The 27,065-nt window shown below is 34.9% G+C and overlaps 1 protein-coding gene across 1 annotated transcript in view; it reads right to left on the reverse strand.

Moving 5' to 3' along the window:
- The window catches only part of LOC131693675 (uncharacterized), a 109,523-nt gene that overhangs the window by 40,057 nt on the left and 42,401 nt on the right, over positions 1–27,065 (reverse strand). Inside the window, 1 exon segment of the mRNA XM_058981714.1 lies at positions 8,960–9,384. Coding sequence (XP_058837697.1) covers positions 8,960–9,384 — 425 coding nt within the window.

Below are 27,065 nucleotides of genomic sequence, written 5' to 3' on the forward strand. Positions count from 1 at the left end.
TAACTCCATTTGTCCATTCGCATATTAGCGTGTATTCTTGAATGATCACGCCTACCGTGAATCTGATACTTAATTTTAGATCCCAGTCATGTCGCAATGGAACCTGTTGTCTAGAGGATAAGAGTGTCATTTTTTCTTGGCCCAACTCAGGAATTACATTTCTTACGAATGATTTTCCATGATAAATGTGACTAACAACATATTTATTTGCAAAAATTTTAACTTATATTACAAGAATGTTCAAGCCTCAAAAGCTGTTTATATGTCCAGGAACTTAAAATACTTATTCTGATAGTTTGAACCATTTCTTTTCATGATACTGGTTTGTATAGCACTCATTAATCCATACCTACGCATGGAGATCGAAACAAATCGCAAGCTATGAGGATAACTGTAAAGAGACTGCAATGTATCCGACTGAACGCACGGCTTTTGTTCTACCGATAATCCTTGAAACTTCACACTCCACTCTATTTACTTCTATGCAAATGAATACTTTGAAATATCTACCTGTCTCATTCACGAATCGCATTCTCTCTCTCTGTCGCTCTCTGTTTTTGAAAATTTTATTCTGTTCCAAATATCAAATTTATTTATTCTGTCATATTTAAAAATTTATTTATAAGACTCGTTATCAATTGAAATCATTGTTATCAATTGAAATAAACTTTTTGCGCAAGAATACGAAACAAAATATTTTTAGTCACCCGTTTCTATTAAACCTTATCACAGTGCGTTGACCATTTGAAGTAAAAGAAATATTTTTTTTTCAGAAATCTGTGACCAAAAAGACATTTTTGAATTCTAGAACAAGTTGAGCAATCCAGCTTTCGGAAACCTAACCAAGCTTCATCAATAAAGTAGGAACACCAGATACTCCAGATACGCCTTCAAGAAAAGAAGTACGAAAACGGAGAAACGGTGAAAACAGAAAATAATGGAAACACTGGAAACTGCACTTTCTATTAATTAGCCATTCTTCAAATTTGTAATTTTCATGAACATTTCAGAATTTTCTAAAACAAGTTCAAATTCATTTACCTTGTGAAATCATTAACATTTTAATCGTTAATTTCATTCAGTATTCTTTTCATTCATGTTGATCATTTGACTTCATTTTATCTATTTTATTCGTTTCATTTTTGGATTTATTTTAATCAGTTTATTTATTTAATGTATTTTATTAATATCATTAATTTAACTTATTTTATTTTACTGTTTGCATTTTTCAGTTAATACATTTTATTCAGTTCCTTCATTTTGAAAATCTTTCAGTTTTTTTTCCAATCATTCATTTTATTCATTTCATCTAATATGTTAATTTTACTCGATTTAATTTATTTTATAACTTTTTTTAAAAATTCTCTTATTTGTCATTTAATGAGCAGAACTGATTAAACTTATATAAATAATTTTTTTTATTATTTCAATTTGATGCTTTTTTTGCTTCATGAAGTTTTTCATTTCATTTGTTTTATTATTTCCTATAATTTATTCAGGTTATTCCAGGTTTTATTCGTGCAGGACTCGAAACGTTGTTCATGAGTTGGGTGCCTATTTTGCATACTTTGCATTCCGTAAGAATATATGTAAGAAATGTTTCAACTCACGCAAGGTGAATCAAGTCAGTTTTGTGTTATTATTTCGAATGGTAAAACAGGTATACACTGCCGTTGAACAGAAAGATGTCTGCAGACACTTTTTCAATTACCGAAAAGATACCTTATATTAAACCCAAAAGAAATTTACTTAGAATTCGTAATAAAAATACTAGCAGCACTAGCATAGCCGATAAACATCAACCCGAATACACAACCGAAGTTTGGTTTCGTTATTCTCGTGCTTCCTTCCCATACTCGTGCACCGGTAAACGAAAATCTAAACCAAACCGCAGTGCTGTGTAAACGAAACTCGGTTTGGTTTTCGTGTTTCGTTGAAACACAACCAGCGGTAAGACCGCACACAATGTAAAGGAAACACAAACACGTGTGGAGATGTGGTTTGTCGTACCGGTGCTCAACCGGTATTTTCCCACCTCTGATTTTTAGTGTATGGTTCAGATGCAAGAAGAGAGTGAGTTCTCCCATTTCACTAGAGTTCCCGGTCATGTCACCATGCAACGTGTTGTCTAATGAGTATTAGCGTCATTTTTAGTGGTACAACACAATACAATTAATAGGGTTCAACTTTTATATTTTTTTTAAACAAATTATTTAATTTTCCTGCGCACACTGACGAAGTGGACCCATAAATCAATACACTATGACCCCCACCGCGAGCCGTGCTCACAAACATTGCCATTAAGTAGTTGAACAATGCTTGCAATCACAGCCCACAGAAAAAGTCAAACCATGTTGATTGGTCAATCGGCCACGCCAGTATGCACAGGCTGTTGGCTGACCGTTAGTTTAGGCTGGGGCGGGGTATGAAAAAATACAAAACATAAAAAGGCCCATAACACCTCTCGGTATCCTCGATGCGCCACTATCGAGGCGTAATGCAATAACCATCTTAAATCAGTTGTCTGTCAGAGGTTTTTTATAACTGATACACTAATATACTTCATGATGTTTGCAATACCGTCAAATCCGTCAACCAAGGGGAGGCAGTCATACCATTTTCAAATTTTAAAACTAAACTGTTCGATACTATAAAACAATACGCTATGAAGGCGATGTAATTGTTTCGGTTCTACTTTGTATCTCTTATCAGAGGCGACGCGTCGGTACGTTCAACCTGTTCATTGAACAGGTTGCCAAGATCAGCCGACTCGAAACCCATTTTGAGTTAACAGTAGCACGATAACTATTTTAAATGAAAGTAATAATATCCAAAACTTGAAGTTATTACAATTTCTAGAGCATTTTTTTTTCAAAACGATGTACCTACAATGAGTGACTCTTTACTTTCTCTTCTGTTAATATGTAATTAGGTCGCTTTAACATTTATCCCTCAACTCTTTGCATAATATCCTAGCCAAAACCACTAGCTTTCGATCTGTACTGTGAAATACGTGATAAGTGATACAGTTACATCGTTAAAAATCGAAAAAGAAAGAAAACAAAGAGTCACTCATTGTAGATGTGTCATTTTGAATAGAAGCTCTAGATTTGATCTGAACCATAAACCAACTCAGCGTCTCCAGCGAGTAGAATTCACAGATTTTCTGCTTTCCCATGACCGGTTCAATCAGAAACTTGCACGTACTCTCACCGCATACTCTGGATGGAGCGATGGATGGAATAGCAGGGTGAGTGTCATGGGTGAATGCTTTTTATATTCTCTTTTGCACCGGTTCAAATCAAATATTGAACTAGCGTGCATTGTTGCGATGTCCACATGGGCGTTGGAGCTGTGTGCAAAACGAGAGCGCTTTATAATTTTTAAACACATTGCGTCATACGTTCATAGCTGTCGGTTGTACGCTTGTTTTCTTGGGTAGCTTAGCAAAATGTTTCTGCCCTTGGGACATACTAGTAAGCGCGTATGTATTTAGTTGGTTTAACGATAATAATGAACCGTCTACTTTTGCTTCAAAGAAATTGTTTGTTTTTTTGCATTTACATACTGAAAATATGTCTACTGATGTTATCTTGTTCTACGGTAAACTGAGCATTCTACAAGACTTTTGTTGAACAATTCATTGATGGGTTTTCACAACCAATTTGTTTTGCTCAGATCCGGCGAATTTTCCTGCCACAATTTCATTGGTCCTATTTGTTAGATGTTGGATGGAATCGACGACGAAATAAGCATATGATCAGAAAAGTAATGGAATCGAACTAGAGACGTTTCTGATCAGCAGCTTATTTCGTGACGTTTTGAGGGCCCTCGTGATATATTGAACAGGTTGTCGGTGGAACCACGCGTCGCCTCTGTCTCTTATATAAAATAAAACGCAGCTGAACATGCACTAAGTTCATTGTTTTAGTTTTAAACTGAGCCCGGTTTCTTTCTAAAATTTCCAAAATTTGAGATTTACACGGCAATAACATTGTAATTTATTTATAAATTTGATTTGTTTGGGCACTAATCGATCAAGAAGTACAGTAGGATTCCGTTTTTGGCAACAATTTTATTTTTTTCAGTTGCCAAAACCGGAATCGTGCCAAAAATGGAACCTTTTTTTAAATTTTAGATTTTTAATTCACGATTTCAAAAATGATTCAAGGATTTTTAATCATATGTTAAATGGAATGAGATGAAAGGAAAAATAAGCAAATTCAATTTTATTCATGTTTTTATCAAATTCAGACGTCGTACGGTGGGGCACGTGCTACTTTCGACGCTCAAAACCTCTAGCGCCTTGGGTATATATCCTGGAGGATTAGTGTCTTTAGAAAAGTATCTTAGATGGAAATGATAATTATTTTGACAACTTTGGTTTTGATCTAGATAAGTAGGAACTGTTCTATCTTTTGACAGAGGTGTTCTATCAAAAAACTTTCTTCGGCAAAGTTGTTTGTTTGATATTTTTAACACATGTACTGAAGACATTTATACTTTATAACTTATGTAGATGGCACTACATGACGTTAAAAAATACTTGAGAAAATGAATTCAAACATTTTTTTATGAAAAATATATCGAGAAATAAATGTTTTATTCCTAAATCTTCGAAAATATACAATAATAATAAAAAAAGCTTCAAAGTGTGATAAATGTTATCATGACATTCGCTCCTGGGATTGTTATCTTTTCTTTCGTGAAGATTAATGAACAATTTTGTTAAAAAACATAGCTCTTTTAAAAAATACATAAATTTTGTTCTCTATAACTAACCAATCGTCGATATTCCAGTCGGAATTAATAGATTGAAAATCAAATTGCAATGTTTGAAGATAGTTAGGTTTAAAGAAAACCTGTATAAATCACTTGCTACTATCCAAACAAAAGGGATTGAAGCATCAGTGCTACTGTGAAAATGTGCTTCAAAAAAATATCCAAAAATCTCTAGAACAATGCATTTGCGAGAAATTAACACTTCAAAAGATAATATAAGCAACCCTATTTTTCAAGAGCCACCCTACCTTAAATCTTTAAAAAAAATCATAACAGATTAACCATTAGACTGCCCAGAAAAATAATGAATTTTTGAAAACTCAATCGACCCACGCCTGATTCGATTCCTAATCCCACCAGGAGTTCTTGCACCAAATTTGAAGCAAATCGGTTAAGTCTAGCTACCGGACCAACGTGCCTGAAGGTTGTATGAGATTTTTCGACAATTTACATGGAGAAAACCCACTAACTCGCATTTTTACCGCTAGGTGACACTGTATGCATCGTATTATCACTGTAAGTAAAAATAAGAAAGATAATTTAATCTCCGTTGATTTAGTGTTGGCACCCTCTATGCGGTACAATGTGGAACTAAAATTTTCTAACCAAAACATGACTCCTATTATTTACTACAATTCTTCTGAACATACTATTGAGCTAAATCTAATGGTTATTTCACAAAAATTAGTTCGTGCGAATCGAGTACTGATGCACAACCACGCACTGCTAGGCCCTATGGAAAACTGACTCAGACATCACTTCGCTAAAAGTTTATTAACTTCTTTTAACAAAGCCGGATTCACTAGCAGTCGTCGACAAAGTTGTAGACAATTAAATTATCTTTCTTACTTTCACTCACAGTGATAATACGATGCGAATAGTGCCACCTAGCGGCGAAAATATGAGCTAGTGGCTTTTCTCCATGTAAATTGTCTAAAAATCTCATTCAAACTTCAGGCACGTTGGTCCGGTAGTTAGACTTGTCCGATTTGCTTCAAATTTGGAACAAGTACTCCTGGTGAGACTAGAAATCGACTCAGGGGTGGGCCGATATGGGGTCATTTTTTTCCTGTCACTATATTAACCATTATAGATAGCCTTGTTCATTTAGCAAACTTGCTTCAATTAATTTGTGTTATTATATTGTAGGGCATTTCGCAGGTAAAATTCACACATCTAAACAGTCGATACTTTGAACACCTCAATCACTAGGACCACCCTAATTCCATTCATTGGGAAAAAAAATCGCCCAAAAAAAAACTAACAAATGTTCCAAAGCTAAACCAAACTATTTGGGGGCCATCAGTTTTGTATTCTCAAATACGGCTTTGGGACGCACCATGGTCAGCTTTCGATATGCACTGAAAATTTAGTGCCAAGTTTTGTATTGTCGTCGTAATAATCCAAAGAAAAAGAGGCTCGCAATGTTATTAAGGTTCTATTGAAAATTTTCTCCAGAACTAGTCTTATTATGCAGTGTAGCGCATTCCTCTGTACTTGACTCTTAAAGTGCTCTGGGTCTTACTATAAAAATTGATTCTTTCAGACACTAGTTACACTGTTACCAATTATATTAAACATAAATAATACATTTCTATACTTATTGTGATCATTAAACACAACACGTATAGTGTACAATATAGTTAACCCTTAAATGCATAACACTGTTTCAAAACAACATTGCGAAAAACATCTCAAAATTATCACAGTAATGAATTGAAACTATGAGACAATTTTAACAAAATTTAAAAAAAATGATTTGCCCTTTTGAGGGTTAATATGACTTCCATGTTTGGAAATAAAGTAAAATGACATAAAAAAATATTTATTGCGCAGTTTTAAGAGACTTATTATGTACAACAAGAATGTTGCCAAAAACGGAACCCATTTGTTGCCAAAATCGGAGTGTGCCAAAATGGGAGCATGCCAAAAACGGAACGTGCCAAAAACGGAATCTTACTGTACAGTGTCCGGCACTCGAAGTGTTACCAACTTCAGACCGTTCGAGCAGATGTCGCACTGGCATCAACTGTTTATAAATTGACTGAATGACAATTCGAAGGATTGTTTACAAGCGTAAAGAATTTATATTTAGCTGGATAATCATAACCAGCGATTGTTCGTGAGCTCTAACCAAGGGGACGCTGTCTAGCGAGTATTTCATACCCAACATCAGCTGGACCGGATCTGATTATCACGGGTAAACAGCAATAAATAATAACTTTTACAAATATGTCAACGACTAGTACACGAGACATGCAAAACCGCTTTATTCTCTTTTTGGGGTGAAGTAACCAAAAAACGGGGTCCAAAGTGCTGGACCGAGGCGAGATGTTGGGTACATATATTTTATGTGATTTGACAACCACAGCCTACCCCTGGCTCTAACACCTTAATGTGAATAAAGTTTTTGTTGATAGCACCAGAGGCAGCGCTACATGTTTAATAGAAACGAAGAAAAAAGGATTCCGTCAACCTATCCCAACCGCCAACTAGTCCCGGGCTCCCCTATAGAGCTGCTCGTTTTGAATATATTTTCTGAACAGCTTATTTTGCTGGGTAGCTCAAATTCGTTTTGTGATGTATAATTTTTTCGACTGATCGGTTAATCGGGAATCGATTATTTTTCTCATAGTTGTTGATTTTAATCGCTCAATACCAAGAGATTAATTGAAATAAGCGACCCGACTAAAAGCATAGCACAGAGCATAGTGTTATACAGGTTTGATATTTTTGTTACCATTAGGAGACCATTAATAACTTATGCTTAGAAGAAAGCGGTATAACATATTGTAGCATATTATGGCGTGAGAGTAAAGTAGAACGTGACGTACCGTGTTTTTGGCGAAAACTATAGGGGAACCCGGGGCTATTCGGACCTACTTAAGCAAATCGCTCTTTTGGGTGGATAGATATGAAACAAATTACCGGTCAAAAGTCCTAATTGTTAGTTTGAAACCTCAGCTACATTTTGGTGCCATGAAAGGTTCATTTGCACCACTCAATGGAAGCGCTAGGCGACGATTTGCAAACCTCTACATTTTTCCATCCTTTTACAATGTAGGGGTAATTCGGACCGCCCTACGGGGCAATTCAGACCGTCATTTTTCTTTAATTTTCTTACAATGTAATTATGTTTACCTATGAATTAATTACAAGAGCCACTCCATAAGAAACAAAAAAATTGCTTTACAAAAACTTAATCCGGTATGTCACAGCTGTCGATTGGCGGCCCATGTATTTTCTTTGCTGTGGCGTGTGTAATGGTGTGCGCAGCCGCAAGCCGCTGAACGGTGGTTGACAGAATAGGAGGTCCGAACAGCCCCGTACGCTCATATCGCACAAAAGTGGTGAGCATCTCGAAAATATCTGTTTTCACCCAAACAAGGAACAAGGAATCAACTCCAGCTCTCAAAATTAATGTTTCAGTGTAGCGTTTCCACGAATATGTACGATAGTGAGAAAGTCTTGCTATTTTCTGATAAATCGAGGGGGTCCGAATTACCCCCACTGTCTTAATAGCCCCGGGTTCCCCTATATTTTCCAGTTCTAAGATGAGTCGTTAGTGTTGATAGATTAGGTAAAATCGCAAATTATATTGCACGCTCCTGAAAAGAGCTGCATTTTTAATGTCACCGTTATCATATATTGTACAGTGTACACAACCCTTTTTTATGTCTGATGTTCTACTCACTATATGTGTTAAAATGATACGTAATAACTCATGTGGGCAATGAACATAAGATAGCACAACTACAGGGACGGAGACGCACAACTTTAGGAACACTAGGGCAACTATTGGGTCTTTCAGAGTTCTTCTTTTTTAACCCTATAGCGTTAACTAGAGTTTAAACTCACATACACGAATTTATCTTAATTGTCGATTTGAACAGCCTATCATATGAATACAACTAGAGAACATTTGACTTAGTTTACTATTAAAGAGATTAACCACTATTGGGACATCTCCCCTATACAACACACTGTATGCATTCCGAGCCTCTGCATTTCTTAGACCAACCAATGAACATTACTACTGTCTAATAAGAGTCAAAACAAACCAGGCAAGTGTGCCAATAAACATTGGAAGCGATCCGATCAAACCTCATCAAACGTCCCGCCATTCCAGTAGCAAAATTTCCCTACCGTATTGGTTTTTTAGTATTTCGATACGTACTCTTTTGCTGTTGCCGTTGTCGAGGCATTACATAAATTATTCACACCGGTCGGGGAGCTGCTATTTTCACTGACACATTTTCGATGCGTCTGTTTTGGCTTCGAGCTGGTGCTGGTTTGAACTTTGTTGTTGGGACTACTACTGCTGCTATTACTACCACTAGTGCTGATGTCAGCACCGCCGCTGTAGCTGCCACTAGGTTTGGAGGTGTTCTGTTTTTGACTAAATGGTTCCACAGATTGCACCGTTCCCGTCGCGGATGACAATGGTGTGGCTGCAGACGTTAACGACGACGACGGTATCGATGTCGACGAGCAGGACGTGCCAGTTCCTGTCGCTGGTGCGGATTCTGAACCGCAAAATGTGATTTTAACACCCTTGTAGAATGTGTACGGACCGTGAAAGCCACATGCTGCTCCAACAACCTGAAAATCGTAGAAAATACCTTTGATTAGAGAAAATGTTCTTACAGTGTTTTTCGTACATGAGTGATGGCGATGGTAGATATATATGTCAATCGTTACGCTTATAATTTGAGTACATGAGCTATCCTCGCCGAATTTATTCGAGTCACAACTTCGATTCACAAAAAAAAACCAAATGATTAACCCTCTTTCGCGGTATTATTGACCTGGATTTATTTTAAACGTGGCAGATGCTAATCACACCTACTGCAACTCTATTAAAACATTTGTAATTTGATAACGAATCCTATGAAAAAAATCAACGTATTAAGTTTATTATAGTCTCACGATATGGTTTATGGTTCACGTGATATTGATAACATGACATCAATTAGCAATTATTTGGAGCTTTTCTAACCATTGGACTTTCTGATGATGTTGCATCTCGACTAAGCTCGGTTAATCCAGATACTAACAGTCAAATACCAATCCGTCATGAATGAATCAATGAAGCTCCGTTTCCGTTTTATGGATATGAGAGTACATACTAAAGGATACGTTTTTATTTCATTTCAATAACTGGTTTAGGGGAGCAATACCAACGTCTATAGGGTAGTTCTACAGAACATTGAACGCTGGCATTTTATTTCCATTCTCAATACTACGTCCCCCTTAATTCTTCCAATATACATCTTGACGAGTACACAATCTGTTCAAATATACCATAGACTATGTATCCGTGGTCAATGCCATGGCTACCACCATTTGTTGTAGGGTGGTGGTTCGCAGCAACAAATGTCACCTCAAAACCTATGAAAACATGATTGGACAATGTTTCCAATATATACCAATACAATAGACGGAATTCGACTTTCTTAGTATGATTAATATATTTTACTGCGCAATTATTTTTATTTTTCTAACGAAAGATTATCCAATCATTCCGAAGGTCGACTTTCTAAATGAGTCTCATCCATACCTTAGCGTTCTCCCAAACTCCTTTCCTATACTAAAATATAGTCATAAATAATACCACAAACGCCCTGAACATGCGAACCGATGTAGAAGCAACTTACGTTGGGGTATTGTATAGAATTGACTCATTTCGAAAGCGCGTACCAAGAAAATATTTTAGTTTATGCAGATTTTGTTTTTTTTTTTTTTTCATTATTCAGCAATTGTGTAATAAAATTCTAATAAAACAAAAATAGAAAAAATGTGGTCAATTTCTACAGTTACTTCTCATCTCCAATCATTTCTTCTAAATACAAAACAGGTCAACCCATATCTAAAGCGAATTACAGGAAACCATCAAATCGTATGTGGAAAATCGCAATTTTAGGTTTTCACCACTAGGTGGCATTTAGATGGGCATGACTACGTTGCATTAAAAGCGACCAAGTACCGTTTTGTTCGAGATTATCGCTTGGAATTGTATGCTAAATAACTTTGTTAAAGAACGTAAAAGGATCCGAGTTGATCCCAACAGTTTTTGGAAATTCTTGAAGTAATGTCTAACTGATTGTGGCAAAAGGCATAACATATTAAAGTAGGGTAGACGATCCCTTATTCATCTCATTGGTAGTGCGTTTGTAGGAAATGTATGAATATTCACTAGACCTCTCCACATTCTGACAAAGTTTGAAAATGTACAAGAGGCACCTCAATATCTTGTTTTATGTGTAAATTCTGAAGCTTCGCTCTTACATTGTTTATTAATTCAATTCATGGGTTTCAACATATTTACATAATTAGACTTCCCGCCTCCTGAAATTGATACCATTCCTCGTTAGGGTAAACTGTTGACGATATGAACTAATAACCTAATTATCAATCAAGGGAGCTCTGACTTGTGCAATCTATTCAGTGATTCCAACATTGTTACCTCAATAGTTAGTTGGTTCAGTTGGCAGCGACCATGTAAAGTAATTCGGAAGTCACCGAGTTCAAATATCATTATTTTTAGCACATTTAATTTTTTTCTTCAAAAGGCCATATCTCAGTGGTTTTTTGACTGATTCTAATTATTTTTTAAGGGTTTAGTAGGCAAAAAAATCGGCTTCTTGATTATGCGCTTCATTGTTAGTACTGTACTACTAGAATAGTCTCCCGCAATCTCGGTGGCCACGATGAGCCTTTTTTTGTCTTAAACAACCATGCATTCCTCGTGCGTGTTTGCTATAACACACGCAGATTTCAATCCTTCGGTAACAATTTTCGGAAAACTGGCAGCGATAAAAATACAGTGTAAATATTACACTCTAAACCTATTCCACCTAAATTTTGCAAGAGAAAATACCCAATACGTTATTTTCTACAGCGTTTTTTTCCGTGATGCAATTTGATGTGGGACACCCTTTAATAACATTTTTCTCGAAACCGTGTTGTTCAAATTGGAGAACACGATAACTCAAACACTAATCAACGATTGACTTGATTTTTGTTATGAGAATGCACAATATGTGTAGCCTGTCGATGAACCACAGAAAACTGAATAAATTTTTTTTCTCCCTATTATTTTGAAATAAGCGAGAAAATTTTACAGCAAAATTTGAAATTTTTCGGTTTTCATGAAGCCTTTATCCAAAACTCGAACTTTTTTCTATTTTTTTTGTTTATCGTATAAGCTTTACAAATCTTATTGAATTTCCTGTGTGGGGCAATTTTATCAGGAGTTATCGTGTTCGGTACGGCGCTCCTCGACGTGGAAACGGTTAGACGCCTGCTCTTGGGACGCTCGTATGGTGGTTCTGCGTAACTGAAAATATTTTTTTTCGTACACAATTAATGTATAAATAGATCTTAACATTGCACAAAAGATTCATCGTTGTCCTGCCTTCAAAATCGTAAAACAAAATATTTACAAGGCGGAGGTTGGAATTGTGTGACACAATGCTACGAGGGGGGAAAGAGGGGTCGAAGATCGCCGAAAAAATGCTACGTCATTTGTGTACAGCCCCTAAAGGCGGTATTCATTTCAATGTTTTTTTCCAAGTGTTTTGCCCTCATTCACTGATTACATAGTTCTTTCATTTTTTACCTTTTTTTTGAGGGTTTAAACATTTATTTGCATAGCGTTATTCATGTTGTTAATTTAACTTATTTTTTTTTATTTTTTTGTTTATTTCATTCAATTAATTGTTTTTAATTTATTCGTAAGTTTATTCTTACAGAACTCGTGCTATGTATAAGCAATGTCACACTAGGTGGATGAAATCGATTTTGTATGAATAATTCGGGAGCAAAGCTGAGCAAATTGTTCCTACACATACTACTAATGGGTTCATTCTTACTCAAGCTAAATCGAGGTTCAACACTTAATGGTGAATCATGGTGTAATTCCGTGAAAAGTGTTAAGGATTGAGCTATTAGCAATGAAAAAATAGTAGTAGTTGGAGTTGAGAGTGGACGCTTTTCTTGCTTTGGCTATAGGAACTTTACATACACATTAGACCGGCACAAAAATTGACTCTTATCGTAACACCGCATAATCGAATGGTAATTGGCTACATAATTTACGTAAGTTTGTATGTAAAAACAAATGAAATATCGACAATGAAAATAATAACTTCAGTAAAAATAAAAGGATCCACATTGCAGAAAACTGATAATTGATTCTATTTTATAGTGGTGAGGTATTCTAATATAATAATATGTGCTGCTTCTCTTTTTCGCACATGCTTCGAATATCTCCTTTTAAAAAAATATTTTGATCTTCGAAGTTAAATAACTTTGTCCGTTAAACTCCCATCATTATGCAACTTTCAACAAAGTTGTTCATAATTAAAAAAGCTGCATTACCTTAAGTCTCTGAGGTTTGCAGAGCAGCTGCGGAAGTTTTGAATGAATTTTGATTTTTATTCTCGTTTTATATATATTTTTCCGTTTCTAAACTCTAATAGCCGTAAGCACAAAGCCGTACTAACTGTTTTTAAACCGGACTAACTTTTAAACCGGCCTAAAATATTTGGCAAGCTTTAATTAAACGATGTTGTCAGTTATATGGCTGCGTTCTGATCTGCGTTACACGTCAATGTTAAAAAACAACAAATTCAAGTTAAAGAAAATGAGTAAATTCATTCCGATATTTTCTTGCAGTAAAATAACTTTTCTTCGTCAAATATCTCGTTCCATAGGGTTTGAGAACAATTCTGTCAACTTGTTGCCGATATATTTCAGAACATAGAACTTTAACGTGTTGGATAGTTGAAAGTTGGCCGATGATGTACAGTACTTTGTAGTGACATAATAGGCACAAAAGAAAATAAATTAATATACATGTGCATGTTTTTATTCAGTTTGAATAGGCGCTCGTCTAGTTAGAGGTGGCTGAACCATCGGTTGTAATTGGTGCCATGATAGTTATTTCAGACAAAAATATGATTACTGTTTAAAACCCAACTGTCAAAATTCTCTTTGAAAGGAAATTCCGGACAAACCGTCGCTGGATAAACACAGTTCATAGCAGTTAATGGAAGAGAACATTTTTCTCTTTTGTTTACTGCCAACATCTGTGATTGGCGAGTAACGGTTTGTCCGGAATTTCCTTTCAAAGAGAATTTTGACAGTTGGCTTTTAAGCCGGAATTATATGTTTGTCGAGATTTCAAACTTTGATTAAAAAATTAGTTAAAATATTTCAATTTGAATTTAAAATGAACTGTGAGTGTCATTCTAATTGAACATGATACCTATCGACGTGGGGAGAACATTTATTTTCGTTTCAAGTGAATTTTCACAAGTTTGAAATAAAGATCAATTATCAATGAAGGCCTGCGAATTAAAATTTTACACGTTTTTCAGCGAGGTTTAAATAAAAAGTAAACAAAGATCAAACAAAAAATTAAACTTTGACAGAATGATCATTTATATTCACGAGCGTTATATTTATTTTTTTTTTCGCTGTGGCAGCCAGAATATAAATATATTTCTATAATGCATCAATGCAAATTGGAACGATTTTATTTGCTAACAAAATTTCTATGATTTTATGAATAAAATAATAAGTACATTAAAACATAAATGAGAGTTTAAAAGATCCTAGCAATATATTTTTACCAACACCCCTGTAACTATTTGTGCCATTTATACGCAATTTTACTTCAAACTAACTTATGATCATTACAACAACTGACAGAATCTTATACCTGTTTAATTATTTTTATAGAGTCAATTAATATTTTAATATGACGTATTCCATATTCATGTCGTATTCTTTTCTGATTCGAGGTTCAAGCAATGTTTTGGAATAATGTACCGGTTGTTCAGAACTATTGATGCATATGCCAAAAATCGAAATAAATATATTGATCACCGTTGTGTTCACAATAAATTTCAAAATATTTTGTGTTCAGATGTTTTATGTGATTTTATTCTTATTGGAACATTGCACATATTTAAAATCAATTATTTACTCTTAACTTAGAGTATTTGTGGAGCTAATTTCTAAGTTGTTAACCACGAGTGTAGGAAAATTCATAAAATATTGCATTTTACGATCTATATCCAATTGTCATTTGTTTGGATCTATCCCCTAAAACAATAATTTTCTTCTGTTATTTACTTTTTTTGATGTGTGATACAATAGATATATGGGCAATAATCCGTGAAAATATGGTCTCGATTTATATTAACGAATTAAATGGTCCCACTTATTCTCTTAGCGATAATCAAAAAGAAAAGAATCAAAACAATTCCTTTTGTAGTTCTGCTTCTAATTCACAAAAACAACTTTGATCTGAATTGATTGAATTGATCTCAATTTATCCAAACGTGCTCTACTGTAACCCTTTGATGTGCAATTGGAATCAAGCGTGTAGAGAGAAGGAAAGAACGAGGAAATAAAAAAATGCGGGTAGGTAAACACGGTAAAAAAACTTTACCCATTTTAAGTATTCAAATTGCCCATTTTCGGAAGTTATTCGAGCTGTCAAAAAATGGGTATTTTTTTGTTCTAACAATGGGTGCTTTTTATTCATTTCACAACTACTCGATGAGATAATGTCAATGGATATACTGTCATACTGATCTTAATAATGAGTGAAAAGTCATTAAGAATTATTTTAAGCGAGTTTACCTGCAAACTAAGGTTCGTAGCGGAGCCTGCAAATTACCGGCCCGCATCTGAGTACGTGGCGGAAACGGAACATTTCGGCAATGCTCGTAAAAACGGCTGTTTAAACTACTGAGGATGTTGCAAATATGCGCAAGTTTGGAATTTTTAGAGCAGTCAACAGATCCAGCCACCAAAAATATATCCAGTTGGCAGTTTTATTTTGTTAAGTAGTTAAGGAGACAATAATGTGAAATGAATGTTATTTTATGTTTTTTTTAATTCAGAAATAATTCTATTGACAGTATTTTTCATTCTGGCGCGATTTTCATGAATGGATATTTTTCACGCGTTTTGTTGTAACAGTTCTGCGAAAAATAAAAGGTAAAGCATACCCAAGTTAACGTACAAGAGTTGTATTCATTTATGGATACGAACTCTTTACCCACTTAATGGGTTATTCCACTTTTATTGAAAATGCGTAGTTTTCGACGCATTGATTGGTATTTTATTTTATTAGTGTAGTTCGACAGTGCTTGTCTTTCCTACCTGATAAACTGGCTTATTTATTGCCATCTTTATTGCGAGCAAAGGGAGTCATATTTATCCAGAAGAAATCCGAAGAGAGGATTGAAAATAACGAAATGTGTGCAGGGGCAGCATGACAAATTTTTGCATATTTTTGTCTTCTTCCGGTAACATGATGCTGCCATTTGCATTGTTGCGTTCTGATCAGCAATACAAGGCTATGTTAAAAAACTGTTCAATAAAGTTAATTTAAAATTCACTGTTAATGCCATTTAATAGTCTGATTATTTCGAGAATGTTTTTATTGCTCAATAAAATGGTGAATCGACATCTTGTTGAATGGGATTTATAACATAAGTATTGTATCAAATAAAATAATTTTTTCGAGCAATTTCATCACAAGATGGTGGCTCTGCAGCATTTTCACCTAATGCGCGTTTTTTGGAAGGGGTCCATGGTCGGAAATCTATCTCCCGTGATTTTTTACCTAGCGCCAAAAACTGAAATGAAAGAGAAAACTTTTCTTTTACGTTTACTACCAACGTTTGTGCTTGGTGAGTAACGGTTTGTCCAGAATTTTCTCTCAAAGTGAATTTTGACAGTTGGCTTATACGCCGTAATCATATGTTTGTCGAGATTTGTATATTTTTGAATTGTTTTCGTTCTCCATGTTTTGGGATATCATTTTTTACATCCTAAAGCACATTTTAGACTAATAAATAGAAAATCGATTGTTTTAAAATTTTACAGTGGAGTAACCGCTTAAACAATTTATTATTTAAGATCCATAATTGACTAAAACGTTATTTTGCTAATAATGGTGCATACTATCGAGAACGTTATAGAGTTGTATTGTTAGGCGCTAGCCACTCCAAGGGCTTGAAGAGCTTCTCTAACATTACACTTAGTAGTCAGTTCAGCCAAATCTGACTGTTCCAAATTAAATCAAATGCTTATAGAAAAAGAGTGGAAGCTTACATCTTTTGAAAAGTTTGTATCAGTTGCTGTTCTGCAGCACATGAAAAATGCCATAAAAATTATTTATTTGCTTCAGATAATTACGTCGTCCATGAAATGTAAATCTGAAATTTTAGCCTGGTGGGGCTTATTATACCATCCTACCCAACTAGTCTACTAACCATGCATATAGAATTTGGCAGACCTACTTTGCTAAAAATGAAGTAATTCAAATTATCAGCACGACTATCCAATCATGCCTGAAATACCAAAAGTCCAGTAATTTTAATTAATAAAAATTATAATTAGTTACTTCTTATAGTCTGCCATCTCTCTGATAATGAATTGACAATTATAAATTTACAAATTGAACCTGATACTGGATGCAGACAAAATTTCCAGGACCAATCTTCTGAATTTTGCACAATTCTTCTTCTTCACATCGTTCATAAGTTCCGACACGATTTAAGCGATTTTTCCGTATTCAACTTTTTGCGTCATTTTGCCAAGTCATCTGTCTAGTCTCAGCTTTCACAGCTCTTTCATAACCTGTGCATATCTGTTCTATCATAAAGAATTAAATGAAAATTTGTACTACAGCGGAAATGCAAATCGTTCAAGATATGCTAGAAAATTATAAATTACGAAACAATGCAAGCTCCGATAACATTTAAATAACGATCAAAATACGACTATATGGCATGGCTTCATTTACAATTTTTTATTCAATCTTAGTTTTGAACTCTTGCAAAAGCAGTAAAAATAGAAATAAACTTCCACTTGCTTATGGTGTTCTTTGTGAGAAGATACAACTAGAAAAGGGAACAAATTGTGATTATATATTCTTTTCCTCATGTAAAAATAACTAAAAATTGTGAGCAAATTAAACTTCACTCATTTTGATAGCCATAGGTAAACTAACGAACGAAAACAATTTTCATCTCTGGATCCAATTATAAAATTTCGTTCGACAGTTTGTTTCAATATGATTCGACTTCTGCTAACCTGCAATATAACTCTTCGATGTGGCGTTTTGAAATGAGCGTGTAGCACCTTCTAGATATAGGACGATAAAGAATATTTAAAAAAATGCATTTAAAATTCGAATGCACCTGTTTTCCGTACGAAATAAAACTTGCTTACTTGCCCTCATATGGTTTGTGTGCAACATGGGCCATAATATAAAGTTCGAAAAGTTGATTCAAATTATTGAGATGTATGCAAGAGGAACATGGCGGCCTTTTACACTGTTTTCATTTGGGTTCAGGATGCAGCGATTTCTGCAATGACAGGTACTAACGTCTTAGGCCGGACTAAACTCAGGCCTAAAATCATAGATAGTACCGTGTGGCGGTACCAACTAGATTCAAGTTTAGCGCTATAAGTGAACTAGAGTTATAGAAAAAAGCTGTAAAGCTAATTTCCATTTGATTTAGCAGTGTTCCAATAAAAGTTCAAAAAAGTTGTCGGTCTAATACACATTGGAGGAAAAACAGAAATTCTCAATGGAAATTTAATGGAAAGAGTCGATAAGCAATATGGTAGATTTCTCTTTAGTGTAGAAAACTTAGACAAAAACTTTTTTTCTCTCCACTGAGGAGAAAATTGTTTTAAACAGCTTTTGCGCGTTAAGGGCACAACACCTATAAAAAATTAGATATGGAATTTGAGTTTCGATTTCGTCTCATCAGAATCTGACACTAATCTAATTGCAGGACTAAGCTAGCGCCAGGTTGACGCTAGCTCCAAAAAACGAAAACACTATTTGTATTTTTCCCGTAAGAAGATCTGATTAGAATGATGAGAGTTTATGAGTTCTGATTAGAGTGATGAGAGGTTATGAAGTCGTAACTTGGTTTGGCTTAGCAAGCCAATGAAATATACTCTATGTTATATTTTTCCTTGTCGGATTCTGATGAGACGAATTCAAAGCGCAAATTCCATAAATAATTAAGCAGCTTCCCAATAAAATAGATAATTCAAATGCTAGTAGTTCTGTACCACAACTAAATTTCGCTTGAAGGCAACAAACATGTTATATGAAAGAGTGCATACTTCATTAATAATCATGGGGTGTAATACTTTATTCATGTTAACCCTCCGGAAGTCGCGCTTATGGCCCACTGAACGAGCAGCCGCTGGTGTCCTAAGACGATTTCGCTAGATTTTCAGAGCAGCGTGCACTCAGTGCACTAGTGCGACTGGCGGAATATTAATGAAGGACAATATTCCCTTCAAGAAGATCGCAGAAGAACTGCGTTGTCAATGAACGTATGTAGTATGGTATTGCAAAAAAAAAAATGTTTTGAATATTTATTTTGCGCCAAATGGCCAACACAGGTGATATATTTTTGTCTTATATTCTTGCGTAAAAAGTATGTTTGAACTAATATTAACGAACGACTTTCATAAAGTTATTTTAAAATATATTACTTATATTTAGAATTTTTGTAAAGAATCGAATTTTGAGGTCCAGTATTTCAACGCGCAATTGGAAACCTTAAACTGAGGTGAGTTGGAAATGCAATGAAAGTCGCGATCCGCGAAGAACTGTCAGCCTTGTCATTAGAATTGTTAAAAGAAATGCGTGAATCCCAAAAACTTCTTAACATTAAATTTGTATGGCCTGGTCGTGGAGGAATGATTTTAGTAAAAAAGGATGAACATTCTAAGATTGAAAGAATTGGTAGCAAACATGACCTTGATCGAATCATAAATAATTACAAAAGTGCAAAATCTGCCTCTTCTTCACCACAACAATCTGCCCCTAAGCGAAAACGAAATTAAGAATTGTAGTTAACAATCCAGCATAAAACTTGAATTCATGCATATCCAATGGCTAATACAATCAAAAATTTTTCTTTCGACCATATTTACGATTTTAATGACAATTATATTAACAATGATAACCAGACACTAAAAATTTTGCAGTGGAACGTAAGAGGTATAAACAATCTCTCTAAATTTGATGAAATTTTGCAAACCCTTGACAGTTGTAAAACTTCCATAGATGTTATAGTGATTGGTGAGACATGGTTAAAAGACGACAATTGTGCTCTCTATGAAATACCACATTTCAAAGCATTTTTCGCGTGCAGGCAACACTCTAGCGGAGGTTTAGCTGTGTATGTCAATCAGACTATCAAACATAGAATTGTAAAAAACTATACCGCAGAAGGATTTCATCACATTCACATCGAACTGTTTATCAAAGGACAGTTTTATGATGTTCATGGAATTTACCGTCCTCCTAGCTTTGACTTCAATGATTTCTCAGCCTATTTAGAAAATTTGATGTGTTCAGTCCAATCGAAGCACTCGTGTGCTATTGTAGGTGATGTAAATGTCCCAATTAATCTTGCTAATAACAATATTGTTAGAAGGTATAAAATACTGTTGGAATCCTATGACTTTATTTGTACAAATGTTTTTCCTACCAGACCAATTAGCGAAAACATACTTGATCATGTGCTATGCAAACTGGACGATGTAAATCGAGTGCGCAATGACACAATATTTAACAATCTGAGTGACCACTCTCAGATCTTAACAACTTTCAAAATTACAGCTGATAGGGAACCAATGTGGCTTACCAAAAAAATTGTAAACCACCGCCAACTTAACCACGAGTTTTCCAGCTTCGTTAATAGTATTGATGTCATTGTCGACCCGGAATCTACTTTTCAATCTATCGCATCCACATACAACTCATTACTTCAACGTCATACGAAAACAATAACTAAAACAGTTAAAGTGAAAGGCACTCACTGTCCCTGGATGACTTTGGATTTATGGACTCTAGTAAAAATAAAGAGTAATTACCTTCAACGTCTCAAAAGTAATCCCGCCGATCAACATCTAAAGCAAATGCTATTGCATGTATCCAAAAAGGTAGATGCCACAAAACGTCGGGTAAAAAAATCTTTCTATGAAAACCTTCTTACTAACACACCACATTCAAAACTATGGAAAAACCTAAAAAGCACTTTTGGTTTAGCAAAGAAAAGCGACCAGATAAATCTAATTGTCGATGGTAAAAAAACCAACAATAATGCAGAAGTCTGTGAGTCTTTTAATGTCTTCTTCTCTAGTATAGGGCAAAAACTGTCAAATGATATCCCCACCACCTCAAACATTTGTCCTTTAAGTAATGTTCGTCGCGTCCGTGAGTCAATATTTTTACGTCCTTCATCAACAAACGAAGTAATTATGCTGATACATAGCCTAGATAATAAGAAGAGTAGTGGCCCTGATAACATTCCTGTCAATATGTTAAAAGGAAATTCTTGCGCTTTTTCTAGAATCCTTTCTCAATGTTTCAACATAATTGTTCAATCTGGTTATTACCCTGACTGTCTCAAAGTGGCTAAAGTCATCCCTGTTTTTAAATCAGGTAACTGTTGTGATTGTAATAATTATCGTCCTATATCTACACTGTCCGTTTTCAACAAAATCCTCGAAAAACTTTTTGTTGCTAGATTATTAGAATTTTTGAACAAACACAGCGTCCTCTATAGATTTCAGTATGGGTTTAGACAAGGCTCTAGCACCCAAACCGCTATAATTGAATTAGTAGATCTAATAATGAGCGAAGTGGATCGTAAAAACATTGTTGGTGCTCTATTCCTAGACCTTAAAAAAGCATTTGACACTTTGAACCACACAATACTGCTGGCCAAGCTTGAATGTTACGGTATCAGGGGCATTGCTCATTCTGTTATTCATAGTTACCTGACGAATAGAAAGCAATTTGTATCTGTGGATGGTGAACGTAGTAGCCTTGCTCCCATTGGAATCGGTGTCCCTCAAGGTAGTAATATAGGACCTTTGTTATTTCTGTTGTATATTAATGACCTAGGTAACTTGAGGCTTACTGGAACTCCTAGACTGTTTGCTGATGACACAGCTCTGTTTTATCCCAACAATGATGTCAATACTATTATTAACTCGATCGATAACGATCTAAGTGTTCTCGACCAATATTTCAAAGCAAATTTATTATCACTAAACCTTTCCAAAACTAAGTACATGATCTTCCGATCCATACGGAAAACTTTACCAACACATCATCATCCCAAACTTAGAGATTGTACAATTGAAAATGTGGACTGTTTCAAATATTTGGGTATACACTTAGATCCTACGTTATCCTGGACACACCATATAAAATTTATCGAAAAGCGTGTGGCATCCTCCTGTGGTATTTTGTGGAGAGTTAAAGCGTTTGTTCCCCAGCGAGCTCTATTGAACTACTACTTTGCATACATTCATTCACAACTTAACTACTTAGTATCGGTATGGGGCGAGCAGCGAGCTCTCACCTTAAAAAGCTACAAACACTACAAAACAGATCCCTGAAAATTATATTTAATAAACCACTTTTATATTCGACTTTGTTGTTATACTCTGAAAGTGCCCACAATATTTTACCCATAGCCCACTTATGTGACGTACAAACATTATTATTCATACACGACAATTTACATAACTCCATCGCGCAGCATAATATACATTTTACAACTTTAACACATTCTCGTTCAACACGTCGAAATAGTAACTTGCAACGCATTCGAGCAGCCACAAACCTTGGCCAAAAGCGCATTCTTTTTATTGGCCCTACCAAATTTAATGCACTTCCACTTGACATGCAGAGAATCGACAATCGTACCATCTTCAAGGCTAGATTGAAACAGTACTTTAAACATAGGCTTAACGAAATATTTAATTAATGATATTGTTTTGTAATTTAATGTAAACATCCGTCAGCAGTATTTAACTTTAATTTAATTTATAATGTGGATCCCTTAACAGGAAATCTATTTCCACTGGGATTCCACCTTATTCATATAAAAAAAAAAAAAAGTTCATATGTGTCTTGCTTTTCAGATAGAGAGAATGCGATTCGTTAATGAGACAGGTAGATATTTCAAACTATTCATTTGCATAAAAGCAAACAGAAAGTCTATGATATGTTAAATGTTAAGGTTATTTCCTTTAAAAAGAATTAAATAAAGATTTTCTGAGTGCTACATCAAAAGTTATAGCATTTAATATATTGTTACTCCATATTTTCCCATAACACAATTTCAAAAATTTCAAGCGACGTGGGCGGGGGTTTAGAATCGTTTAAATGATGTGAAATTTGACATCTGAGCTTACTTTGACATTTGTCACAATATGCTTTTGAGAATTGAAAAAAAAATGTACTATGCCCTTATAATGCGCATGTTTCACGTGTATGAAATCGTTTGTAATCGTGTGACCACTATTCACGTGAACTTTGATAAGTTCGCGAGAATCACTATCACGGATCTACTGCGAGCATCGCAATAGCTCGTCAATGAGTGAAACATAGATATGACACGCGTTTCTCGATGCGGTTCGAAAGAATAATATTCTTATATCTCTTTAAAATATTGTTGAAATTTATTAACACTAATTTATTTATTTATTTACATACTTCAGCATCTTCAACAAAATCTGAATCTGTTGTTTAACCAGCTAACAAATACTTCCAAATCACCAATAAAATATAAAACGTTCACCCAGTAACGAATGTTCTTAACTAGCAGTGACTGAACAGAGATATACTGCAATTTATGAATTGTTGAAGAAAAAAACTAAAAAAAAATAGTGATATACTAACAGACACAGAAGAACGACAACGGGATATGAAAACCATGATTTTCAGTTTCGATTTTCTCGTTTTTCATTTCTCTGCTTAACCCAGGAGCAACGCCGATGGCAATGAATGCTTGGATGCAGAATGTAGTTTTTCGTTCGTTCTCGTCACGTGCAAGCCCGATACGAGTTTTCGATCGAAGCTTCATGTTTATCCGCATCGATTACCGTGATATGTACTATATTTTGAGCAATAAAACAAATATAATGATTTCAGTTCAATAAACGACGCCAGAAATAGCTTTTGGAGTCTTGGCACGGTTCGTTCGTATTGTGTCAATGTCGATGTTTAACTATAACTTAAGATTTGTCCTAATAACCACACATGTGGACGTATATATACAGCAATGGCCGACATCTTATACAACCTGACACAAGGTAGAAAATGTAGTCCGTCTCATTTGTATCTCTGCACGCCCTAAATTACTGCTAGTCGATAGCATAAACACAAACATACGCAACAAGTACGTAGTTATTACATAACATCAAACTGAGCATAAAAGACTTCACGGAACCACGCGAACTCTAACATAGGAGAATGCATTCAAGCCAGCTAATGGTGACGCGTCTTCTCTCACACTCCAGCGATACTGCCACGTCGTTATCATAGTCATCGTCATCACAGTCATGATCGTCAGTACAGCACCCAGTGCTTTCCGATCTAAGAAGCGAAACACAGCACAGATAGGAGAAGTGGAAGCAAACTTGGCGGATATTCTCGTGCTCCAGTGAACATCGAGGCGTTACGTTGTCAAGCACCGTACATTGGGGAACCTGGGACAATATGTCCAGATAATTAAATTTTCGCGAGCTAAATAACATTTTAGAGTATTCTTAATTGTTAGATGACAACTAAATGTTCAACAAGAACAACTGGTCGGTCTTAAGTCAGACCGGAATTTTCCACTTTTTCGAAATAAATTCGAAACAGGCAAAAGGAAATTATATTATCGATTTTTGACAGCACTTTCGGATATGTCAAAAGAATTTCATGCTCAAATTATCTCGGTGGGCACATTAGTGAATATTATTATTTTTTGTTTGCAATAGCATCAGTGATAAAACATTTCTGTAAAATAATTGTTCAAAACATATCGCATTAATTATTTTATTTTACCATGACTTTGTGTTAATTTAATTGCACTGTTTTTTATAACAAATACAAAAGATTAACCAATCGTTATTCTATCTATTTCGCGTAAGAATACAGCAGTGATGTATTGTATACGAATAGATACGTTCTACCAAAGCCTCTTTTACTTCTCTTATTTTCTGACTGTTAGCGACATCCCTAGTAAAAAAATAGTATACAGGAACTTTAACTCATATAGTCCTACGATTCCACATATTGTTTGGATGATACCCTGAACAGGTCATTAGGCTCTTGAATCATAAGATGTTTATTACGGATGCAATTGTGTGAACAACAATTCTTGGTCCTCCGCACTTCAAATATTACATCATCTGTTCATCAACGGAAGAACTTTTCAACGAACAAAACGAACAAACGCACTCTTTCTCTGGAAAACAGCGATACTCGATTAACTCATATCATATGGCCATTATACCCCCGGTTCCCGTGCTCTCACTCAAAATTATGCCATGCTAGCTACCGCATCACCTTGTAGGAGAGAAGAGAGCAGGCATTACTAATCGAAAGTGAACGTCCCAACTGGAGCCATTATGGAAAGATGGAGCGCAGATGGAAAGTGGGTTATAGATGTGATAAAAATCATAGGATCTAATCAGACCACGAAAAACTTACACAGCAAACAACAATGGTAAACGCTGTTGTAAATAAATATTAAAGTTGTCGAAAAGCTTATTAAGAACTAAGTTGCAATCAATACACGTAGTTAAAGAATCAAAAATCATGTTTGTACACTTATATGGGAGACCAAGGAAGGTTGAAATAGTTTTTTTTTCCATTAGATAAACCAATATAAAACTATCATTCGATGATGCTTCATGCTTTATCAAATTAAATCAGAATAAATTATACAAACAGGAATCAATCTTAATTGAGACAAGTAATCAATTATTTTAAACATTATCAAAACTTATTCTAAAGCACCAAATGTCATAATTGTGACATTTTCATTCAATCACACTAAAACAATTCCTTAAAATGTCATACACACATAACATTATTTTGCACAGTGAAAATCGCAGGAATTTTTGCACTGATCCTAACAGTAATAATAGAAAGTTACTATAAATGTAGAATCAAGAAATTTGATATCCATTTTTCATTGTTTTAGTTATAATATTTTGTGATTGTTGGTACCTTAGTTAGGCGTATAACCCACTACTGCAACCATTGGTACACCTCAACTATATAGGAGCACCCTCCCTATTTAGTTCATTTTGAATTGCAAACGCTTCGCTACAAATTTCAGAAGCTGATAGGAGTAAACAATTAGAACAAATGCATATTTAATGATTATGGTCTAAAACTAATCAATTATGAATGTTAATCACCGTTTTTATCTCATGAAAGGAGAATGTTGATTATTATTATTAGTCCAGGACCGTTTATTTGATTACAACATTGCAATAAGACTAGAAATTCATCATCGAAGAAAGTTGGTGTTTCAACTCACCTAGTTTGAGAAGCAAACCTTGATCGACAATTTAAAATATATACATTGCAACGGTGAAAAGTAACGCATACAATCTATAATTGGTAATGTAACTACATGACTACATAATTATGATATTGCAATGATTCAACACCACTTAATATCTATACTCATTTCAATAATATAACAAAAACTTACTTTAGCTGTTTTTTGTGTTGTGTTGTGTTTAACAAAACTGTCATTATGCCTTAATATGAACTAAAATAGAAAATAACTAGTTTTTGGGACAATTTGGCATCTATCCACCTACCAATGCAGAGGTCAATTTTCTAGATCCTTCCGAATACTAGTATTTTCGAGGTGAATACATTTGTTTTTCCCGATGCCTGAACAGTTGGTCAGTGGAAATGGGAGAAGAAAAGGGATACCTGTGCACCTATTCATAGGGCCAAACATAGTATTTGGCCCTACAGCATTTTGGCGTACCTCAAATTAGTGGAAATATCAATATTTTCAAATCGCTTGGAATTTGTGGATCGGAAAAGATCGGAAGAGATTGATTGTTTTTCGGATAGCCGGAATCTTGTTTTGCAATGTTGTTTCAGCAACTTTGCCGGATCTTGCCCTATAGTGTAACTTTTTTATCATTCAAATTTGGAATAAAATGTTTAAAAAGGGTGTTTCTAAAGCTGGTCCAATACACAGAAACACTACTATTTTCGGTAATTTTTAAGCTGAGGTTACACTAATAGTTGTGTTCAATTACGATTGCTATAATATTGTCTTATTTAATACAGTCATTACCATAGAAAGCGATTTTGCTGGATATATAATAAAAAATCATTAAAAACCCCTTAAAATATCACCATTTTGCATCCATGCAAAAACTATTTAGTAATTTTT

This window comes from Topomyia yanbarensis, chromosome 3 (assembly GCF_030247195.1).
Source record: "Topomyia yanbarensis strain Yona2022 chromosome 3, ASM3024719v1, whole genome shotgun sequence".
Taxonomy (NCBI): Eukaryota; Metazoa; Arthropoda; class Insecta; order Diptera; family Culicidae; genus Topomyia; species Topomyia yanbarensis.